The sequence below is a fragment of the Piliocolobus tephrosceles genome, chromosome 14 (assembly GCF_002776525.5).
Source record: "Piliocolobus tephrosceles isolate RC106 chromosome 14, ASM277652v3, whole genome shotgun sequence".
In the NCBI taxonomy this organism is placed as follows: domain Eukaryota; kingdom Metazoa; phylum Chordata; class Mammalia; order Primates; family Cercopithecidae; genus Piliocolobus; species Piliocolobus tephrosceles.
The window spans coordinates 52,845,413-52,867,701 of NC_045447.1; the positions used below are offsets into that span (position 1 = coordinate 52,845,413).

Sequence of the window (22,289 nt, forward strand, 5' to 3'; positions counted from 1 at the left end):
CCCAAAGTACTGGGATTACAGGCATAAGCCACCACACCCAGCCACCAATAGTATAATTTTAAAATAGAGATTGATGGTAGAGATTTATGTCCATGTCTTATTAAAATATTTTCACACAGAAGACCTTTAAATGGCCTGTAATAACTATATATATTTTTTCATTTCATTTGTTCAGCTCAGAAGATATAATTATAGGGAAGACTTTTAAGTAAAGCTATGAGCCAAGTGCTGTAGGAAATGTGTTTATGTATTACCTCATTCAATCTGCACACGATTCTATGAGATAAATACTGTTTTTATCTTCATTATAAAGAGGAAGAAAATCAGATGTAGAGGTGAAATAACTTGTCCAATGTCACCCAGCTCTGTGGCGCCAAGAGTTGAGCACATACAGTTTGATTCCAAAACCCAGATACAGCCTTTCCTAGACCTGCTATAACAAAATGCCTCTGGCTGGGTAATTTATAAACAACAGAAATGTATTGCTCACAGCTCTGGAGGCTGGGAAGTCCAACAACAAGGTGCTAGCAGATTTGGTATCTGATAAGGGCTTGCTCTCTGCCTCAAAGATAGTGCCTTCTCACTGAATTCTCACATGGCAGAAGGGCAAGGAAGCCCCCCTCCTTAGGTCTCTTTTATAAGGAAATTAATCCCATTCATGAGGGTGGAATCCTTGTGACTTAATCACTTCCCAAAAGGCCCCACCTCCTAATACTATTACATTGGGTACTAGGTTCCAGCATGAATTTTGGAAGACACCAACATGCAAATTATAGCATGGTATCTGCTGAGGAAACTATTTTGAGGTGGATTTTTGCCCAGAGACATACTTACTCAACTAGATTCTGATGATCTGCAGCAGCTAGATAATTTCCAAGGGCCTCCAGCTCCACGAGCCCAGTTCTCTCCCTCTCTCAGCACTCAAGTCACTTTAGATACCTGAGCCCATGAAATACACATAGTGCACAGAGTTGAGCGACTCAGGTGAAACAGGAGTAAGGAACCAGTCCTAGGTGCTGGTGTAGCTCAAGAGGTATGACCACTGCCCTCAAGGAGTTTAATGACTATGGATCAGAAGAGCCAAACCCAAAGTCAACAGAGCCAGGCAGGTAACAAATATCAGTTAACAGGCGAGTAGCAAGAAATAGGAAGCTGTGGGGGCAACCACCATGCAACTCCAACTAATGGTTTCAGGGCGGGCATACAGGCCCAGTGCTTCCAAATCAAAAGAATTTGGAAATCTAGCATTTTAGATGAATTCTCCAGAGTTTTAAATGGTAGCAACTACTTACAGCAGTTCTTGTATTGTATTTTATTTTTAAATCTACAGGCCTGACAAACCCCTTCTGGGAGTCCAGTTTGCTTAGGGATCATCTGTTTGCAGTCATGCTTTATAAAAGGGCCTGTGGTAGGCAGAAGAGGTTCTGACCCATTACAACCTGGCAACACATCCACAGTGCCCACATTTAGAGAGTAATTTTTAGTTTTCCCTTGTCCTGAAAGCCCACAACTTTCAAGCATATGAAGCAAAGTGTTTGTGTGTGGGCTTGGGGGAGGCATATGCAGGGTTTCAGTGAAGACAAGAAGACAGTGGTCATTTATTAGGTTGATGTCAGCTTCACCCCCTGCTGCTGCATACTGGATCACTGTTGCTGGCCTACAGTGACTGTATTGCTGTGGGGACCAAGAGACAGAGCATGGCTGTTCCTTTGTCATTGGCTTCACTTGACACGACCAGTGTCATCGCCAGCTGGCATATAAGTTGTTGACCCTGTCGCGGCCAGCCGAGACTATAAACAGCTTTGTTATTGTATGTGCCTACTCCAAACAGTAGAGCCTTCAGAAAACCCACTGCAGAGCACCTCTGCTCTGGGAAACTGGTGGAAAGGACCAGAGTGCTCACAGCACATTTAGAAGGGATTTCATCTTATTCACCTTTGGAAAACATTGGCAAATACACAAGACTCAAAAGACGTTAGACCACATCCAGCTTTAATTTTACAGCCTAATGATTGAAGAAGAAGACTTTTCATTAAGGTTGGCACTCTTGCCCGTATCTAAATTCCATTTTTAATTCAAGGTTTCTGTTGTGGTTTCCTCTTCCTTTGGAACGCACTCTTTCCCTGACGGCTACGGCAGCCTTTGTACGTATACTGCAGAAGAATCTTCATAGGTGCTCAGTGGCTGTGCTTTTTCTCTTTGGTGTCACTGGTGTAAGATGTTGGACTTATAATAGGTTCTCAGACATAGTTACTCTGTTTTATTTTTTGTTGCTAGCACAACGGTACCTGGCATTTTGTATTAAAAGAAGGAGATTATTCTAAATGGAAGACTTCTTATTTTTATTTCTAATACTGACAGCAATAACAGAGGGAATTGAATTAGTTGGGCATGGATGTTTTCTTGAAGACACATGTACATACACAAGCACCCACATGAACATGCACTAATGTTCATTTGTCCCAATAAAGCCTCAAATCTTTCTTTTTTTTTTTTTTTTTTTTTTTTTTGGGAAGGAGTCTTGCTCTGTTGCCCAGGCTGGAGTGCAGTGGCACGCTCTCGGCTCACTGCAACCTCCACCTCCCGGGTTCACGCAATTCTTCTGCCTCAGCCTCCTGAGCAGCTGGGATTACAGGCACCCACCACGGTGCTCGCCTAATTTTTTTGTGTGTTTTTAGTAGAGACAGGGTTTCACCATCTTGACCAAGCTGGTCTCAAACTCCTGACCTCGTGATCCAGCTGCCTCAGCCTCCCAAAGTGCTGGGATTACAGGCAAGAGCCACCGCGCCAGACCTAAAGCCTCAAATCTTTCACAATTCCTTCTATAAGGATTTTTGTTTGGTTTCACTGATGGAATTATGTATAAAAATCTTCTTCCTTGAAGCTTTTGAATTTTTTTTCTAAAATGGATAGCTATGTTTTTTTTTCTAAAATTTTTTAATTGTGGTAAAATACACATAAGGAAATTTATTATCTTAACTATTTTTAAGTGTACAGTTCAATGGCATTAAATGCGCTCACACTGTTGTGCAACCATTACCATCATCTATCTAGCTTCAAACTCTGTGTCTTGGACCCATGCCCTGAAAGTTCAGAATACCCCCTCCATAGGACTTTAGTTTTTGTTGTTGTTTCTTCACATATGAATTGGGTCTTTAGGATTTGCAAGTGAGGCCAGGATAGGGAACAAAAATTATGTGAAGTAAAAGGATATCTTGCTTTATTTTTCTTGAACTGAACCAGTGCTGCTACCAATTTTCAATGCATTACCCAATTTCCCTTTTATATTGAGAGCAAACCACAGTGTAACAACAGTAGCATATAATGCCCTGTATTGCTGGAAAAAAAAAAAAAGCTAAAATTCCAGCCTCATAATAAAAGACAAACAGGTAAGGAAGGAGCCCTAACAGTAAAAATGCTTTTGCCTTATTAAGCACATTTCCTATATGTAAAATTCATATTGTTTTCATGGATCATTCACTGGGAGTCTGAGAATAAGGAAAGAAAAGGACTTGTCTCCTCCCATACTCTGAAAGCCAAAGAGGTTTAGTTCTAAGGGACCATAGGCATGTAGAGTTCACTCCACTCTTGTTTTAGAAGTGTTTTCCTGCTGAAGTAACATCACTGTTCTCCCAAGACAGAAGACTTGACTATTTATAGATTAAATAAATATTGGACTATTTATTGCCAGTCAATTTTGGAAAGGCAGCTTGCGGATCCGTTTATAACCACGTGGGTTGAAACTAGAGAGTCTCACTGGTCATGGCATTGGCATGGTGCAGCGCGAGGTCAGCCAGCTTTTCTGAAAAGGCCTCCATGCTAAATGCCGGGCTCTGTCACAGTCGCTCAGCTCTGCCATGGAAGTGCAGAAGCAGCCACAGGCATTCATCCATAAGTGGGTGTGGCTTGTTCCAATAAAATTTGTTTATGGACATGGAAATTTGAATTGCATAGAATAATCATATGTCATAAAATATTCTCTCTTTTTTCAACTATTTAAAAATGTAAAAACCACTCTTAGCTTATGGGCCATACAAAAACAGGTGTGGACTGGATTTGACCCATGAACTGTCATTTTCTGCTCCCTGATATAGAAAGAAAATAGGATTCTGAAGCCTGTTGATAAGATCCAAATGATATCCTGGTTTGAATCAGCACTCTCCTGAGTATTGACCATGTAACCTTGGGCAAGTCACTAACCTCTCCAAGTTCCGGTTCCTCTCTAGGGGAAGCATAATGGCCACCCCATAGACCTGAGAGTCAAGGACAGCGTTGGGCACAAAGTGGTGATCAGCTCCTGAGGCTCTGACGAGACCAAATTTCTCTCTGTGAGAGCTTGAGAACATGTTTCAGTAAGTGGTAGTCAAACTGCTAGCAAGAGATCTCACTGTATTAAAAGGAAAATTTTAGTTTTGGTTCATGTCTATTTACTCCATCAAAATAACACTTTGTTCCTACCAAAGGAGTGAGACTGCTTAGAAGCTACAGACTTCCTAAATTACAGGCTCACTGAGGAAGTACATTCCCCATATGTTTTCATCGGACACACAATAGAGGTCTTATTAAGCAATGGCAAGCTCTGTCCTGTGGTGAATTCAGCTCGGCTGAACGACTTCTATGGAATCCTTTGTTTTCCCAGGGGAGGTAAATTCTTCCTTTGGGGACCCATGCCCTGAAAGTTCAGAATATCCCCTCTAAAAGGACAAACCGTTTGTTCAGCGTTTCTTGAATGCCATTAAGAGTTGACCCCATTAAACTTCTCTCAGAATAAATGAAACTCTGATGCCTGCAACCTAACCTGGAGTTTCCGGAATTCTCTGCTTCACCGGCCAGTGCCTTCCCTCCCACTCCTGATGGAAAGGCTGCATGACAGAAGCAAATGAGAGAATTCCTTCCCCTGCCCTCCCACATCCAGGCTTTAAGGAGCTGCACAATCCTACATGGGGCATTGGGCCATGCTGAAATCTGTTTCATTCCTCAAAGCGGGTGGGTGCACTCAGTCACCCTTTGCACATCCCAGAACAAGGGGCAGCAGCAGCATCTGCCAGAAACCAGTCCAGCTGTGCTGACAAATGCTGGGTATGAGAAGGAGGGAGCCAGACTCCTGCCAGCTGTGCAGACCTCCATGGGGGCTCTGGAGAAGTTGGGCAACGGAGGAGGAAAGGAGGAGGCAGCAGCCAATTGTCAGAGATCTCAGTGTCACTCGGAGCAGAAATCACAGGTTCCTTTGATCACAGGTAGCATCACTGTGAGCAGAAATCAGGTTGGATCCGCTGTCCCATTAGTGCACCAGAGAGGTGGATGGGGTGGGAAGGACACGGTAGGTGGATCCACAGAGCAAGGCAGGACGCTAAAAAAGCACAGAGTTGCAGAATGGCGGGGTGGGCTCTGGGGCTCTGGGGCGGGGATCTGCAGAGATACAGTGACCACAAACAGTTTTGATTAATGCTCTTGCTTTCACCATGCACTGTGAGGCGACCCACCTTGTGTCCGTAACCCATCTCCTGTGGTTAAATGAGAGAACTTCAAAAATGTGCAGCTTTGTCTTTATAAGAAACAATGTAAATCAGGAGGCTGAATATGTTTACGTAAAGTGACTTATTTTTAATGTTTGCAGGGTTTGGAAAAAGAAGAGCAATTTGATTCTTGTATTGGTATGAATAAATATTCTCCATGGGTGGCGAGTATGTGTGTTTATCTAGCCATACATACGTATACGTGCACTTGGGAGCCTGAACATATGTGCACACATTCACGCACACATACCCCTCCATCGTGGAAACGCCCTCCGTGTCAGTAATGTGGGCTGTTGTTTAGGAACAGAATTAATCAAATAAATATTGTTCTGTGTGGTTTAGGGAAGTCTGGCCTGCCTTGTTTCTATTTTTATTTCATTTGGCTTATTTGCCACCCACATTCCTAAAAGAGAGCAGAAAGAACATTTCTAATTCCTGTTTGCTGGTAGGATCCTGTGTATGCTTAGAGTTGGGGAAATTTAAAAAAATATTTTTGTAGACTGGCTGCCCTGCATGCCTTATAAGAATTCAGACTTCGGGATGCTAGCAAAGGAAGACAGCAGCCCTGGTTGCGGGCCTCCTGGGAACGGTCCCGCCAGCCGAGTCCCTGCTCCCGTGACCCATGCTGTTGTGGTACGGCCGCTGATTCAGATACTCAACTGAAACAGCACGTGTAGATATGAATGAAGATATATTCAGCACGATGGCTCAGGATATAGTGGACTGGTTAGGAGGATGGATTTTCAAATTTCAGCCTTGGCCAGGGTAATTACTAGTGATGTGACCATGGCCGAGGTACTTAACCTCCACTCTCTCTCTGTAAAATAAGGATGATACTACTTGCCCCATAAGACTGATGTAAGGACTGAAGGAAATGATGTCCAGCATTGAGCACAGTGCCTGGCACACAGAAAAGGTACAGGAAATGATAGGAACTACTTCATTCGGAACACAAGACACTTTGGTTAATTATGGCTCTCTTATCACTGCCCCATCTTGTTCACTCTGACTCTTGTGACCTGGCACAGCTTCATTCATTCATTCGTTCATTTCTCAAGTTATTTATAGTGATAAAGCCTAGTTCCAAAATAAATTTGAGGTGGCTGATGTCAGCCCCTACTGGAATTCTCTCTCCCAAATGCTATGAAACAGACACAACTACATTACAAAAAAAAAAAAAAATTTTTTTTAAATGTTTAGGCCTTATGCCTGAACCTCGCCTAAGGAATCCACCCTTGACTGCTGGTCCCTTTACCCTCCTCTGAAAACAAGCTTCCAGGCAGGGAGCCCCACCAGCTCGACCACTGCAGAAAAGGCCTTGAGGACAAGAATGAAGTGCCCTGAGCCTCGGGGGAGGGGCAGGAAGGTTGTCCCCGAGGGTTCCCAGGGATCCTGACCTGCAGCACTCCCTCCACAGCCTCACAGAAACAGCAGGGAATGGTCCAGGAAAGCAGATTAAGCGGTCCTGGACTCACCCTCACTGTGCACCATGGGTGCAACTGAGGGATCCTTAGACAGTCATGCCCCAGGAGGCCCCACCTGTGGAGTTACCTGCCTGTCCACCTGAGTCGGGGTGGGAGGGGTCCTTCCCCTGGAGTTGCCAAGGCATTTGGGAAAAGGCCATTGTTTCCTCTGATGCATACAGCTATTTGGATTCTAGAAAGCGAAAAGAGAAACATCACAGGAAGTGGGGAGCCAGCCTCGTTTGGACAGCTGTGGTCCCGACAGCGACACAGTGGCCTCCCTGTGCCCGAGGCCAGGCAAGAACTGCCCTGCTGTTGTTCCCACCTTCCACAGTTCCCGCTTTGCACATGGACTTGACTGGAGAGTTGTTTGGGATGTTTTGTATTTGCTTGTTTGTTTTTCTTTTCTTTTTTTCTCTTCTCTGTTTTTCTGGAGATTTCCCTGCAGCAAGCAGCCTGATGGTTTTCCTGGGTCTTCCTTGAAGCGAGACACTCCCCTTCAAAGTAGAACTGCACCCTCGTCTGAAGAAGAGCCGGCTGCCAGGGCAAATTCTTAGCAACCAGCTCTGGGGCCCTGCTGGGATCCTCTTTCTCTCTTTCATCACACCCAGAGTTCTGCTCCCTTTCTGGGAATTGCTCTGTTTCCCATCTTGGTGGCTTGTAAGCTTCACCCACACCCAAGCTGGGCTGGGAAAGAGGAACTGGAGTGCTCTGGACGAAACAAGGAAATAGGGCTCTCCATGCAGAAGGAACAAGCGTGCAAAGATGCAGGATACACAGAAGCAAGGTGTGTGCAAGGCAGCAGACAGGGGCGGGAAGCAGATCCAGAAATCCTTGCAAGTCATGGGAAGTGGAGGACTTGATCTGGTAGGAAATGGAGATGCAGGAAAACAGTTTTATTCCTCCCTAGACCTTCAGCAGTACCTTTCCAGCCAGTGCTCTTGATGACACCAGCGGGGATTAGCGAGTGGTGCTTCTGGGCCTCGGGGCACACTGGAATCATGTGGCTGTTACCTCTAGGACCCCAGGCAGCATGGTGCCATGGGGAATTCTGAGCCCTTCAAACTGGATGATTCGGAGAGAACAGCTGGTTTTGATTTTGATCATCGAATGCCTTACCACAATGCCACTGCCTCTGATTCCACAGCCCCTGAAGGCACACCTGCCCTTGCCTTGGGATTCTTTTGACAGCAGTATCACCATGCCTCTCATAGTGCCACGACACTAGAATAAACCTCACTGATTGCTGTCCCTGTCTACAGTCAGATGATTTCAAATGGGCCCACACGGTATAGCTGAGAACCCGAATCCTTTGCTGATGCCAGCTCATTTTCTTTGGTCTCATCCTCATCACTCCCCAGGAAAACTACCCAGTCCAGAGGGACTTGCTTTTGCTATAAGTGGGTTAGATCTTGAGATAAGGAAATAGCAAAATGTTGGTGTAACATTGAGTGTGGAATCGTGGCCTGAGGGAAGTGAGTGCTGGCAGGAGCTGAGGACCCTGTTGGGAGGGGGTCGTGAAACCTTGGCATAGACCTCGCCAGCACAGCTGTTTGGAATGGAGGCGGAAAGGGCAGGGGAAAACCATGAGAGAGGGAATTTTCAAGATGGTCAATGTTCTCAATCCACACCCATCACAGAAGCAGCAAATGAAATATGGGTACAATCTGGAGATGTTTAAGTCTCTAAGAAGTAGAATTTGTGAGATGAAAGGCATCAAGAAAGTCCTCTCTCTGACCTGGCCTCTACCCCTAGAGGGCCTGAGCCTTGCTGTGGAGAATGAAACTGTTCCCAGTTGTAGGGTTTTGGTGCTGTCCACCCCAGCCCAGCCAGAAATGTGGCTCCTGTACTTCTGCTGCACTTTTCCAGGTGTGTCCCTATCTGAGCAGAGACGGGGCTGACGATAGGCCACAGGGCCAAGCTCCAGCATGGGGCCAGTAGCTGGGACTGAGGCTGCACTGCTGATTAATGGGCAGGGAGGCACTTTGTGAAATGAGCAACACCTTTTGACGGCCTTTTCCAGGGGACTCACTGCTTTCCTCATGTCTTTTCAGCAATATCACATTTGATTTTACTTTTAAAATGTATTGATGAAGCTGCATTATTGGAGAAGGTGCTGGGGGAGATGAGTCTCTCCTACTTTCTGTTCTATTTCCGTTACTTCAGGGATGTGTGCACATGTGTTATACATGTGTGCAGGCGCGCTGTGTTAGAGGAGAGCCCGATTTCCTTTATATACATGAACTCCTCCCCCTAGTAGCCAACATTAAACATCCAATGGCTTAAAAATGGGCAGTGAGAAGTACACAACATAATGTCAGATGTGGCCCTGAGACACGTGTACTGCTCACTGCCCCGCTTTAAGCCATTGGCTGTTTAATGGTGGTTACCAGGGGCAGGAGTTCATGTATATAAAGGTCATTTTTCCAAAGTTTCCAGCACCAAGAGTTCTCCTGCTCCTTACCACACTGCGGAGTCTTCTACATCTCTTCGTGCTGCTTTTCTTCCTTGATTATTTTTTTGTTTCAAGTATTTCTTCCTTCCCCCTTCTCCTGGTGTCTCAGAGTTAGCAGGAAGCTGGTAATTAAAAGAAGACATGGGTTTTGAAATGCTGCTGTGGTAGCTTTTCCCCCACTTACATATTTTACAACAGAAACAAAAAGCCTCACTCCTTTTCTTTTACTCCTCCCTCCAGCAGAGTAATGAAAGCAGAGTGTTGTTTGCTTATTTTTGGTTTTGAGTCCACTAAATCATTGTTCTTACACTGACTAGCTGGGTGAACTTGGGCAAGTTACTTCAAATCTCTGGGCCTCCTTTTCCTCAAATGTAAATTAGCAAAAGTGATGCCTAGTTCATGAAGTTGTGAGAAAGTGCACAAAGTAAGTCTAAGTGCCTTCACCATTGTAGGTATGAAATGCGTGATTCCTTCCACCTCTCATTTTACTAGGGTCTGTAGACCTAGTAAGTGTTCCTCTTCGTTGGATTTCAGTTTAATTAAATATTTTTTAAGCACCTAGTATGTGCCAGGTCTGAGCACCAGGGTCCACACAAATACAAGATAGGGTTTCTGTCTTCAAGAGCAGCCTGGTGCTGAAACCGGGAATGTGACAAACGGTCGCAGAACAGCGGGAAAGGTGCCATGGGCACTGAGGGAATCTGGAAGAGGAGCACCTAGGATTCCTTGGGGACAGGGTGGGAGGGTAGAAGAAGGTGTCCCTAAGGAGATGACAGCTGGTCGAGAGTGATAAAGGGTGTTGGCGATGGGAGAAGGGTGTTCTGGGAAGAGAGGAGCATGTGTATGGAAGTTGTTGTGGGTTCCATGGGCGAGAAGGAGCGTCAGCCACTGATGGGGGATGAGGTTGAGTTGCCTGAGAAGAGTCCAGATCAGGAAGAGCATCGTATGTTACGGTGGAGACTTGGTTTGAAAACTATCAAAAGCCATTAATGGAGTTTAGGGGCGCTGTAAGATGATAAAGATTTTACCTGCAGCACATCAAGCCAGCTCTAAGAAATCCTTGTTTATACAAATTGCCTCCTTCGAATCCATGTGAAGTCAGAGAGCCCACAGGCCAGCAGTCCTGGTTCTGCCACTAATTAGTTTTGCCACATTAGGGAAGCACTTCTTTCTGGTCTGAGTTGCCACATATCTGAAATTAAACTGTTGGATAGGTGGCACCCATGTTTCCTCCCAGCTATAACAGCAGCCTATGACTCTGTGATGATGTCATTGCTTTTTGGTGCTTGTTTCATAATACCTAGAGTTAACTTATTAAAATTGCTGTGCAAGCATGATGACTGACTCCTAGTAAACATCAAGTGTTCTTCTTTATATGTTCCACGTGAAAATTAGCTTCTTGGGCCAGGCGCGGTGGCTCACGCCTGTAATACCAGCACTTTGGGAGGCTGAGGCAGGCGCATCATGAGGTCAGGAGATCGAGACCATCCTGGCTAACACAGTGAAATCCCGTCTCTACTAAAAATACAAAAAATTAGCCGGGCGTGGTGGCGGGCGCCTGTAGTCCCTGCTACTTTGGAGGCTGAGACAGGAGAATTGCTTGAACCCAGGAGGCGGAGCTCTCAGTGAGCTGAGATGGTGCCACTGCACTCCAGCCTGGGCGACAGAGTGAGACTCCGTCTCAACAAAATAAAAGAAAATTAGATTACTAAAATGTGTGATGATGTAGTACAGTAAACTGAGAGCGCTGATTTCCTTGTAGTCTTGCCTAAGTCAGAGAGTATTTGTGTGACTTGGAATAAGTCATTTTACTTCTCTGAATCATTATTACCTACCCCTCCACTAACTACCAGTTATAAAAATGGGTACACTGAGATCAGAGTAAGATTTGACTCTCAGAGTTCACAGAGGTTTGTTCAATGGCTATCAAAAACTTCTTCCAATTGCTAACAAGTGCATAAAGAAGATTTAAATTTAAAACATGTTTAGATGAGAACAGAAAAAATTGAGTATCTTATGTAAAAGACAGGCTGATTTCATCCACCCCCACCATCCCCACAAAAACTAGGCAAATGCCATTTTAACTTCATTTCTAAAGTGAAATATGATTTCAGTTTGGAGTCTTTGTCTACTTTCCTTTTTGTTTTTTAAATAACCGGTCTTGTTTTCTTAGAAAAAAATTCATGCATATCAAAAATATCTAAAAATTCAGACTATGCACAGGACAAAAAAAAATTAGAAATAGAAAACATACACAATTGTATTCACCCAAAGATAAATTTATCATATTGGACCCATATTTTTGTTTGTATTTTTTCTCAAAATAACTGGACCAAACCATACATCCTGTTATGCAATGTAAATAAAATATCCATCATACATTAATATACTGAAAAACGTTATGGTTCTTCTCAGATTCAGGCAAAACTGAAATGACGAATTCCAATGTGATGTAATGCAAATGTGTGCAAAGTGATGGAGATACCCAAGAAAGGAGCTGAAAATTGCATCTTAAAGGACGTCAAAATTTGCCAGGCAGAGAAGGGCAGAAAACATTTACCAGATATAAGAAACCACTAGAACCTGGCCAGTTGGAGACCTGGAGAAGTCTAGTTTGCCTGGCTGGTGCGGTGAGTGGGAGGGAATTCAGCAGGAGGTGAGCAGTCGGTGGTGGGTCCTCTGTCTTTGACAGGCTTCAGAGGATGAAATTTGTTTTGTTGACAGTGGAGAACGAGGGACTTCATAGAATCAATTACTGCTTTATTGTAAAACAAATGACACTGAGTGACCACAACCGAGATTCTACTTTACTCTTCTGTTAAGAACACATTTTGAAAAATTCAGGTGTTTAAAAAAATCTTCATATTCAAGCCAAGCACAGTCTCCAGGAACTTTCTCAGGAGATTCTCATCACCTCTGCGGAAGCCTTTTAATACACGTTTTGGAGTTCTTTAGTGGCCTGCCTTAATACATCATAGGGCATTCAGTAACTCCAGCAATGGGAAATTCATTGTAAAGAGCACCCTGGGTAGAAGTTATTTTGGCCACACTCTAGAGAGGAAGAATTCGTTTGGCCCTGCTAGATGCCTGCGGGAGGGCTCCGATGAAGAAAGCGATGGAACCTAGCATTGGCTATTTGTTTATTTAAACGAGTTGTGTTTTTTTTTTTAAACAGCTCATTGGCTCCACCAAGTGGGCAAATGCTAGAATACAGCTTGCAGAGTCTTGTAGAGCTTTGAAGGATGGATCCAACTCAAATGTCTTTCCTGAAGTTTCTGATCTGCTATTTCAACCATACATTCCCTTTATGAATTTAAGAGGCATCCCAGGAAACAGTTTTTATCCTGCATCTCAGTGACCTTGAATAAGTCCCCTGTCCTCTCTGAAACTGTTAATCTGCTGCTTTAAAAAAAAAAAAAAAAAAGACTTCCATATTTCCAGTGTCCATAGTCTCTCAGTAGCATAATTGTTCTGCCCATTGTGCCTATAATTCAAACTGGCGTCAGTCTGGATAAAGAAAAAAATCTGTGGCATTTTGAAAATTCATGAACAACTGCAACCACCTATAAATTATATATGTCAGTTAATATATGTCAGTATTATCCGATTGCATATTCATAAGAATATCTTAGAGGCTTTTACCTACAATCACATGGTATAGTAGAAAGAGCCAGCCTTTGCAGTCAGATAGACCTGAGTTTAAACCCTAGGCCTGCAACTTCCTATGTGACCTGGTAAGGTACCCTCCTTCCCTGAGCGTTTTTCCTCATCAGTACAGTAGAGATGGCAAATCTTATTTCACAAAGTATAATATCCATAGAGCAGCAGACACTGGAACCGGCAAACAGCAAGCCTCTGTTTAATAAAAGCAGCGGTTACTGTTGAGCATTCTGTACCTTACCCATTTACCTTGAGCAAATAACTTCGACTCTGAAACTGGGATTCTTCCTCTGTCAAATGGAGGTCATAGTTCCCTGTCTTAGAGTTACACAGATGCAATGGTATAACCACCCCAAAGGACCTGGCATTTCATAGGTACTTAACAATTGCTAGCTTCTTTCTCTCCAAAAGTACTGACCTATTACAAATAATTAAGTTAATAAAGCTAAAATTCTGTTTATTCCATGAACACACTTTCTCCCTCCTTCTCTTTCTGTCCCTCTCTTATCTCTCTCTCTCAAACACACACACGCATGCACTTGTTGCGTTTCCATCTTGTTTTCCTCGTCTCTGTCATCAAAATTAAGTCAAAAGCCAGGTGCAGTGGTTCACGCCTATAATCCCAGCACTTTGGGAGGCCAAGATGGGTGGATGGCTTGAGCTCAGCAGTCTGAGACCAACCAGGGCAACATGGTGAAATCCTGTCTGTACAACAAATTTAAAAACTAGCCAGGCGTGGTGGCGCGTGCCTATAGTCCCAGCTACTCATGAGTCTGAGGTGGGTGTATAGCTTGAGCCCGAGTGGTTGAGGCTGCAGTGAGCTGTTGCCACTACTCTCCAGCCTGGGCAACAGCAAGACCCTATCAAAAAAATAAAAAATTGAAAAAGTTTTAAAAATTATACACACACACATATATATATATATATATATCTGCCTGTATTTAATAATTACAGAGATGCAAAAGTGCCTAGATTCTACCTTGTCTATTGTTACTTCTTTAACCAGCACATCTGTATGGTTTTCGAATAGGAAGCTTCTCTGAACACCTGGGCACTCGCACGCTCAGGCTCCTTCTTCTCGATGTTTCCTATTATATCAGGTATGGCAGTCCAGGTCAGTATGCAAGAGATGTAGCAGCTGCAGTCAGCTCTGCAGCAGGTGGAACTTGGAAGGAGATCATTCGTCTAATTAAAATGACATTGAACTTGTCTTCTCAAGATGCTAAATGGCACAGGGCTCATTACTAGCCTGCTCCTCAGACCCTCCTCGGAGATGAAAGAGGAGCCACTACCCTGGCACAGCGCCAGGGGCGGGGGATACAAAGATGAAAGCGCATGGGGTGAGTCAATGAGTGCTGCTTTTTCCTGGTATTTAGTAGCTCTCGGTCTAGCAGGTCCAACAGACATGCCCAGAGCCCCAGCACACACACACACACACACACACACACACACACACACACACAGATGTACAAATTCATACACTGCACGTAAGAATCAACGTGTGCAAAGGAGGAGAGAGTGGCTATGTCCACAGCGAGTGGGGCAGGAGCGCGGGAAGGTCTCCCAGCAGATAGAAGTCACCTTACCTGAGGTGGAAAAATGAATGGCAATTTGACAAATGAAGAGGGTCAGGCGCAGGATGTGGTAGCAGCAGACCATAGGCGTGAGACTCAACCTGTGCAGAGCCCCAGGGGAAGAGAAAGGATGGCTCATTCGGGATCTATAAATACCCAGAAGAGCCAGGCAGGTGATGCACGTCAGACACTTTGGTGTATTATTCATTTCTATTTTTAAAAAAAATATATATATATATATCGGCCGGTTGCGATGGCTCACACCTGTAATCCCAGCACTTTGGGAGGCTGAGACAGGCGGATCACGAGGTCAGGAGATGGAGACCATCCTTGCTAGCATGGTGAAACCCTGTCTCTACTAAAAATACAAAAAACTAGCCGGGCGTGGTGGCGGGCGCCTGTAGTCCCAGCCACTCGGGAGGCTGAGGCAGGAGAATGGCGTGAACCCGGGAGGCGGAGCTTGCAGTGAGCCGAGATGGCGCCACTGCGCTCCAGCCTGGGCGACAGAGCGAGAAAAAAAAAGAAAAAAAAAAGTCCTCCTTCCTGCTTTTCTTGACTTATACCCACGTATCCTTTATTTTTCCATCTTTGATTGAAACTTAAAAGAAATCTTTCCCTACTCGAAGAAAACTAGCAGTCCCAATCCAATTACTGTATCAGTTCATAAGTGCTCCATGGCTCCTGTTGGGAAGTCAGGTGGGAGTGGCAGGGACTGGGACAAACTGGAAAGCAAATTCTCCTGCTGAAGAGGACAACCATTCTTCAACTCCAGTTGTTCAGAAGCTCCAAAATCTTGCAAATTCTCAGAAAAAGCAAGCAACCTGAATTTTGATACAAGAGTCAAATTTTTAAACAGTGCCTTCATGGGAAAAAAAAAAAAAAAAATTCTGCAGACCAAACAGAACAGATCCTCATGCTAAGCCTTATTCATGGACCGTGCTTGCAACCTTTCATTTACAGGCTCTCGAGGTTCCAAGAGCATTTTCAGGATCCTTCATCAAATCGTTGCTCTGCTTTTAGTTTCTCCTAACCATCCTTTTCCCCTTGCTTTCCAGAAAGAGATGACGAGCAGAATGTGTCACTAATGCTTCACCTCACCCTTTGGAAGAAAGGAAAGCTGTTTCCTCCTGGAGCCCTGAGCGGGCAGGAGGTGGACCACCCTGGCTTAAATGACACACCTACTCCCAGGAGCAGCAGAGGTGGAGGCAAGCAGTGACTCCTGAGAGACATTTCCCACTCACTTTGTGTGCTCTTAACCTTCTGAGTGCTGCTAGCCCAGACCTGTGGACCAAGCAGACCACAACGTGAAAGAAGGACCAGTCCCTTGATTGTTCTGGCTGGGGAAGTGTCCACGAGAAAGCCTCTGCACTTCCACATATGGCACAGTTCTGCCTGTGACCTGCCACCTAAGCTTTACTGGAATTCAGGTTTTGAGACTGAGATGCTTGTTTGTATTTTTCCACTTATCTGTCTTGTCAGCTGGCCGACTTCTCTGTGATTGGTTTTCTAAGTGCCGGGTGAATTTTGGACCTCTGGATGTGCAGCAAGTTTTTATGCAATAAACCTTCCTTTCAGGTCTCTAAAAGCTCCTGCTCTGGTCTGTGGTTTAACACTGCAGGGCTGTGGAGCTCTGAGAGACCTGAATCCCCCATCCCCCACACCCCCCTACTGTCCCTGCCGAGGCATCCATAGTATTTCCCTAATAAGTAGTTTTATCAGGGACACTCCATGGGGTGGCTTGTCTCTGCCCCAAACAGGGTCTTCACATTCTAACTGCAGGGAAGAGACTGGTTACTAGCGTAAAGCTGACAAGTTACCCATTCACCTGATCAGAATGTATTTTTTATAACCACCGTCATTCTTTGTCTCTTCAGTTGAAGATATTCTTTCCTGTTTCCCAGAGGAGAGAAATAATAAAAGTCCTAAATGACGAAGAATGATCAGCGGGAGCCTTGGGCATGATTACTGCAGTGTTTGTTCTTGATTAAAGAGCAGGGAGTCGTGGCTGTCTCTACATAATACTAACATTTCAGTGAAAAAAAAAAAAGTTAAATTGGTTATTTGGTACGTGTAGATTTAACACCCAGATGACTGACTTGTAACCCTCCCCACTGGCCTTCTGAGCATTTAAACGCAGCCGTCATTCTCTCCCCACTCCACACTCCCCGCTCCTCTGCCATGTTATGTTACAGCACAAAATTAATGTCTGCCCCTGTGATTGTGCCATGGTTGCCAAGGTAACGGTGGAGCTGGAGCTAACTTCCTTCTTTCATCCTTTCCAATTTTTCTATTCCAGAAGACAGTCAGAATAATGCATTCTGTACTCCATCCTGCCTTTTGAAACTTAAATGAGTTTTCGTTGATGAAATGTTGCCTTCTCTGATTCATTCACACAACTGTGGTGGTTCTGACTGCCTGTGACGAGGGGGTCATAATATTTCCAGTGATCCTTTTAATTTAGCAAAATATTTGTTGGTGGAGGGAAGTAGATAAGAATGTATTAGTGTATTTTAATGTAATAATGATTAAAGAATAACTAAATGACTCTGATTTTGTTTTATTATACATAATGTGTTAAAGCCATCTGTGGGTGCCACAAAAGCCTAGAATCATGAAATCTTTGTCCAAGCTAAGAAAGGGCTGTCTCTGTGGGTACAGTGGCATTCTCTGTTGACCTCACCAAGCAGCCTGAACCTTGCTTTGTGTCTCATAAAGGTCATCTCATGGAATCCAATTGCTGCTACCTCACCATGTTGCTGTGCGCTGGTCAACAATTAACATACTTTTTTCCTCCTTTTGATTCAAAGTAACTTTGAGAGTACAAAATAGGCAAAGTTGTTTCCTTACATCAGTTTTGGCCCAAAGAATATCTGACCATCATAGAGATCCAGAGAACAGAAATAAGAGCCCGTAAGTCCCAGCGTCTGCAATACGCAGTTACCAGATGGGAATGCAGCACAGTGGGACAGAGAGGTGACAACGAAACCCATGCCCCAGAGGAACTCTAGCTGCGCACCATGGAACGCCACAGGATTTTTGCAATAAAAAGTTGAATATGTTCCTACATTTCAGCAATGCATAATCAGGCAGGAGGCTGGAATCTGGAGACTTTTGTTATTTACTCTTTTTAAGGTTATTTTTTATTAACTGTGCATATGAAATGTCTACTCAATTCAAAAATCCAAGTGTTTTTAAGCTTCTTGGAACAATTTCCTCCTGCTTATATTGTTAATTGCACTAATGAACTCTTCTAGGGTAAATTCTGGCAAACTACTCCTTTTTTTTTTTTTTTTTTTTTTAATTACAGAATGTTCCTGTTCCCACAGAACTTTGGCACATTCTGAAGAAAATCTCTGCAGTCAATTTTTATCTCCTTGGCTTGACGGCATCTAACTGTTCATCTCTGTTATAAATGGAGCTTCAGCCCTCTGGGTCAGCGACTGACAACCCTCCTTCGTCTTCCAAACCTGTCCTACTCTCCTTCTTTCTCTACTTTCGTTTTAATTTTGGGAAATTTTTAAGTAAAAGTTACAAAGTTGAAAGATAATAGTGAGTACCCTTACAGCCTTTAGTGTATTAGTTGTTAACATTTTGCCTTGTTTTCTTTTCTTCCTTTTTTTTTTTTTTTAAGAGAAGGGGTCTCTCCCTGTTTTACCCAGCCGGCCTTGAACCCCTTGCCTCAAGTGATCTTCCCCCTTAGCCTCCTGAGTAGCCAGGATTATGGCATGTACCACCGCACCTGCCTCACATTTTCTTTCTCACTGTAAATACACATTCTTATTCTTGAACCTTCTGAAAACAAGTTGCAGACATCATGAAAATGTAAAATACTTCATCATATTCTTCCTTTTAATAAGAGCATTGTCCTATAAATCTGCAATATTTTCACACCCATGAAACTGAACACTGATACTGTACAAATCTAATATATGATCCATATTCAAAATCCATATTCTCCAGTTGTCCCCAAAATATCCTTTATAGCTGTTTATATTAAAATCCAGGGTTCAATCAAGAATTATACGTCACGTGAAGTTGTCATTCTGTTTTGTTTCCTTTAATTGATTAGAGTTGCCCTTTTGCGTGTGTCTGAGTGGTGGGTGGTGGGATGGTGTTTGTGTATGATGTGCAGTGTGTGTGTGTGTGTGTGTGTGTGGTGTGTCTTTCATGACACTGACATTATTGAAGCGTTCAGGCAAGTTGGTAGAATGTCCCACAGTCTAGACTTTTTTACTGATTGTTTCCTCATTACGAGATACAGGCTACATGTTTTTTTCCAAGACAACTACATGCGTGATGTTGTTTCCTTCCTACTGCCCCAGCTCAGGAAGCACATAGTGTCTATTTGTCTCTTTTCTGATATTAGGACTGATCAGGTGTTGTCTGCTTGATCCAATCATTATCAAGTTCCATAATTCATTATTAAGCTCTGAAATTCAGGACACGTACATTTATAGAGTGTGAGGCTGTGCATACATACATTCATTTCTTAATGTTCTCAAGGAGGTCCAGGATCCCCAAAATATTATAGTCATTGCAGTCAGATGATATAGCAGTAGCAAAACATTCATTCCTTTCCATGTAACAGGAGGGAGGGGAAGAAGGAAGTTTTCACGTGCAGGCAATATGTGAGTGCGTGGGCAAGTGAGGATTTGTATGTTCCCTGTAGCCAGAGGTGAAATATTCAACGCTTTTATTTTTTCTCCCATCTTCAGTGACCTCCCATTTGGGCCCATAGTTTATTTATAGAGAGCACACACTCCCTAATTGTCAGTCGGTTTCTTTGGGAAAACCCTTGGATAGTACGGTGGGTTGTGACCCTCCAAAGGACCACAAGTACATAAACAGATACAAAGTATTTACGCGGTATTAAAATTTCGTGGTGATGGTGCAAAGGAGAGATGATTAGGAAGAAAATGTCTTAAATGGCTATCATTGAGAAATACTGATCTAGAGTCATTTCCTGTTTCTTAAATTGTTCGTGTTTCTCTTCCCTTGATATTTTCTCATTTCCAAAGACCCAGAGTCTCAGAGCCACGTTAAGTGGAAGAAACTTTGAGAGATTTCTTAATCAATTCCTTCTATCTCTCAAACCATGCCAGTAACTTCCCTGGTGAAAAAATTATACTCCTCTTACAGATCTTCAGGCATGGAAATTCTACAGCATTCTTTGGTATAACCAACCCACTGAACTCTCCACAACATCTTGAGTTCCATTCAACTCGAGCTGAAGTATTCTCTTTGAGTTTCAGTAGATCTTTTCTAGTGTCCCACTTTTAGAAAGGTCCAAAGATGATATATAATAAGATAAGTGAAAATATAATTAATCAGAGCTTTATTTGCATATCCATTAAATATCTGAAGGCTATTACCAACTGTGCTTCAGCCTCCTTTCCCTTGCAGTTCTCCTAGGGTGGCATCCTCTATGGAGTCTTGTTGCTCCATTGTTGACCACTGATGTAACTCAACGTGAAACCTTCCCAAAGCTCTCCACATCACTCTCTATTATGGATGTGACCAGCAGTGAACACGAAGAGAACTTATTTCATGCCTTCTCCAAACTATATTGTCTCTTTGCTAAGTCCAGACCCGCTTTTTCTACATTTATAGGTTTTCTATTTTAATTGCCATGCAAAATTCTTTATCATATTCAATCATTTTGGTTTATCTTCCTGACTTCTTACCTTTAACATCCCTGCTAAAGATTACATTGTCGTTGTTTCTTTTTTTTTTTTTTTTTTTTTTTTAACTACCCCTTTAATTGGCAAAACATTATGGGACCTGAATAGAATTACTCTTATCTTTTTGTGCTGATTTATGTCAATCCATCATTCTGTCATTGATGGAAGCAAATTGCTTCCTATGGTCTCTAAACCTTATGTCCCTTCCATACTCCATGAGTATCACACTGTGAGAAAACAAAAACAAAAGCATTGTAGGAAAAGTACGGCCATTATCTTTGAGGAAATGTGTACCTAGGCACAATCACTAAAAGGAGTTGGAGGTATCATTTGGTTAACACTGTTGTCATTCTTGTTCTTATCATTTTGGACCTTGAAGAAATTGTTGATTCTCTCCTAGAATTAGACAAACGAAGTGTGTTTGGAAATGATGATTGTTTTCCTGCCTTAAAAAATATATTAACAAAAAGCTTTTATAATAGGCTATTTCCCTCTGGGCAGGTATTAATTCTGAGTAAGAATTTTCAATGACTACATAAGGATTTGCGTAACTTATGAAAGAAGAGTCCATTTCTAATCAAATAATTCACCTGTTTTACTAGCTTACAGTGATCTGATTTCAGAGTTTTGCTGTATCTTTTATACATACATCAGAAAAAGAAATGTTTACTATATTTTTAGTTCCATTTATGATTGTATTAAGCATTTGACTATAAGGAAAACTAACACTTAAATCAATTAGAAAAGCAACATAAAACTAAAGGATATTTAGGAAATCAGTTATATGTGAGCTTGGATATTCAAATGTCACAAATAAAAAACATATAAGTATTATCTAATCTGTCTTTTTTTAATGCTTGGTTTATTTCTTTAATAGGTTGTCGTGCAATGGTCCTAGAACAGGTAAATAAAGGGAAAACTGCTAATTCTACAAAAACTAATTCAAAGTTCATTTGAAAACACATGGGTGGCTGGCAAGATGGCCAAATAGGAACAGGTCCAGTCTGCAGCTCCCATAGAGATCAATGCAGAAGGCAAGTTATTTCTGCATTTCCAACTGAGGTACCCAGCTGATATTGGGACTGGTTAGACAGTGGGTGCAGCACATGGAGGGCAAGCCAAAGCAGGGTGGGGTGTCACCTCACCCAGGAAACACAAGGGATCAGGGAACTCCCTCCCCTTGCCAAGGGAAGCCATGAGGGACTGTACCGGGAGGAATGGTGCACTCTGGCTCAGATACTATGCTTTTCCCATGTCCTCCACAACTGGCAGACCAGGAGATTCCCTCGCGTGCCTTTACCACCAGGGCCCTGGGTTTGAAGCACAAAACTGGGCAGCCATTTGGGCAGACACCAAGCTAGCTCCAAGAGTTTTTTTTCATACCCCAGTGGCACCTGGAATGCCAGTGAGACAGAAGTGTTCACTCCCCTGGAAAGGAGGCTGAAGCCAGGGAGCCAAGTGGTCTAGATCAGCAAATCCCACCCCCATGGAGCCCAGCAAGCTAAGATCCACTGGCTTGTAATTCTCACTGCCAGGACAGCAATCTAAGGTTGACCTGGGGTGCTCAAGCTTGGTGAGGGGAGGGGTGTCCGCCATTACTGAGGCTTGAGTAAGCAGGTTTCCCCTCACAGTGTAAACAAAGCAGCTGAGAAGTTTGAACTGGGTGGAGTCCACTGTAACTTGGCAAAGCCGCTGTAGCCAGACTGCCTCCAGATTTCTCCTCTCTGGGCAGGGCAACTCTGAAAGAAAGGCAGCAGCCCCAGTCAGGGGCTTATAGATAAAACTACCGTCTCCCTGGGACAGAGCATCTAGGCAAGGGGCAGCTGTGGGTACAGCTTCAGCAGACTTAAATGTCCCTACCTGCTGGCTCTGAAGAGATCAGCAGATCTCCCAGCACAGCACTTGAGCTCTGCTAAAGGACAGACTGCCTCCTCAAGTCG

General features: G+C 43.5%; 1 protein-coding gene across 1 annotated transcript in view; it reads left to right on the forward strand.

Annotated features, from left to right (window-relative positions):
* Positions 1-20,391, forward strand: part of MOB3B (MOB kinase activator 3B) — a 210,090-nt gene extending 189,699 nt beyond the window's left edge. Inside the window, exon 4 of the mRNA XM_023203896.2 lies at positions 15,724-20,391. Within this exon, the coding sequence (XP_023059664.1) occupies positions 15,724-15,753 (30 nt within the window). The 3' untranslated portion in view covers positions 15,754-20,391. The remainder of the gene's footprint in view (positions 1-15,723) is intronic.
* Positions 20,392-22,289: the final 1,898 nt, after the last annotated feature.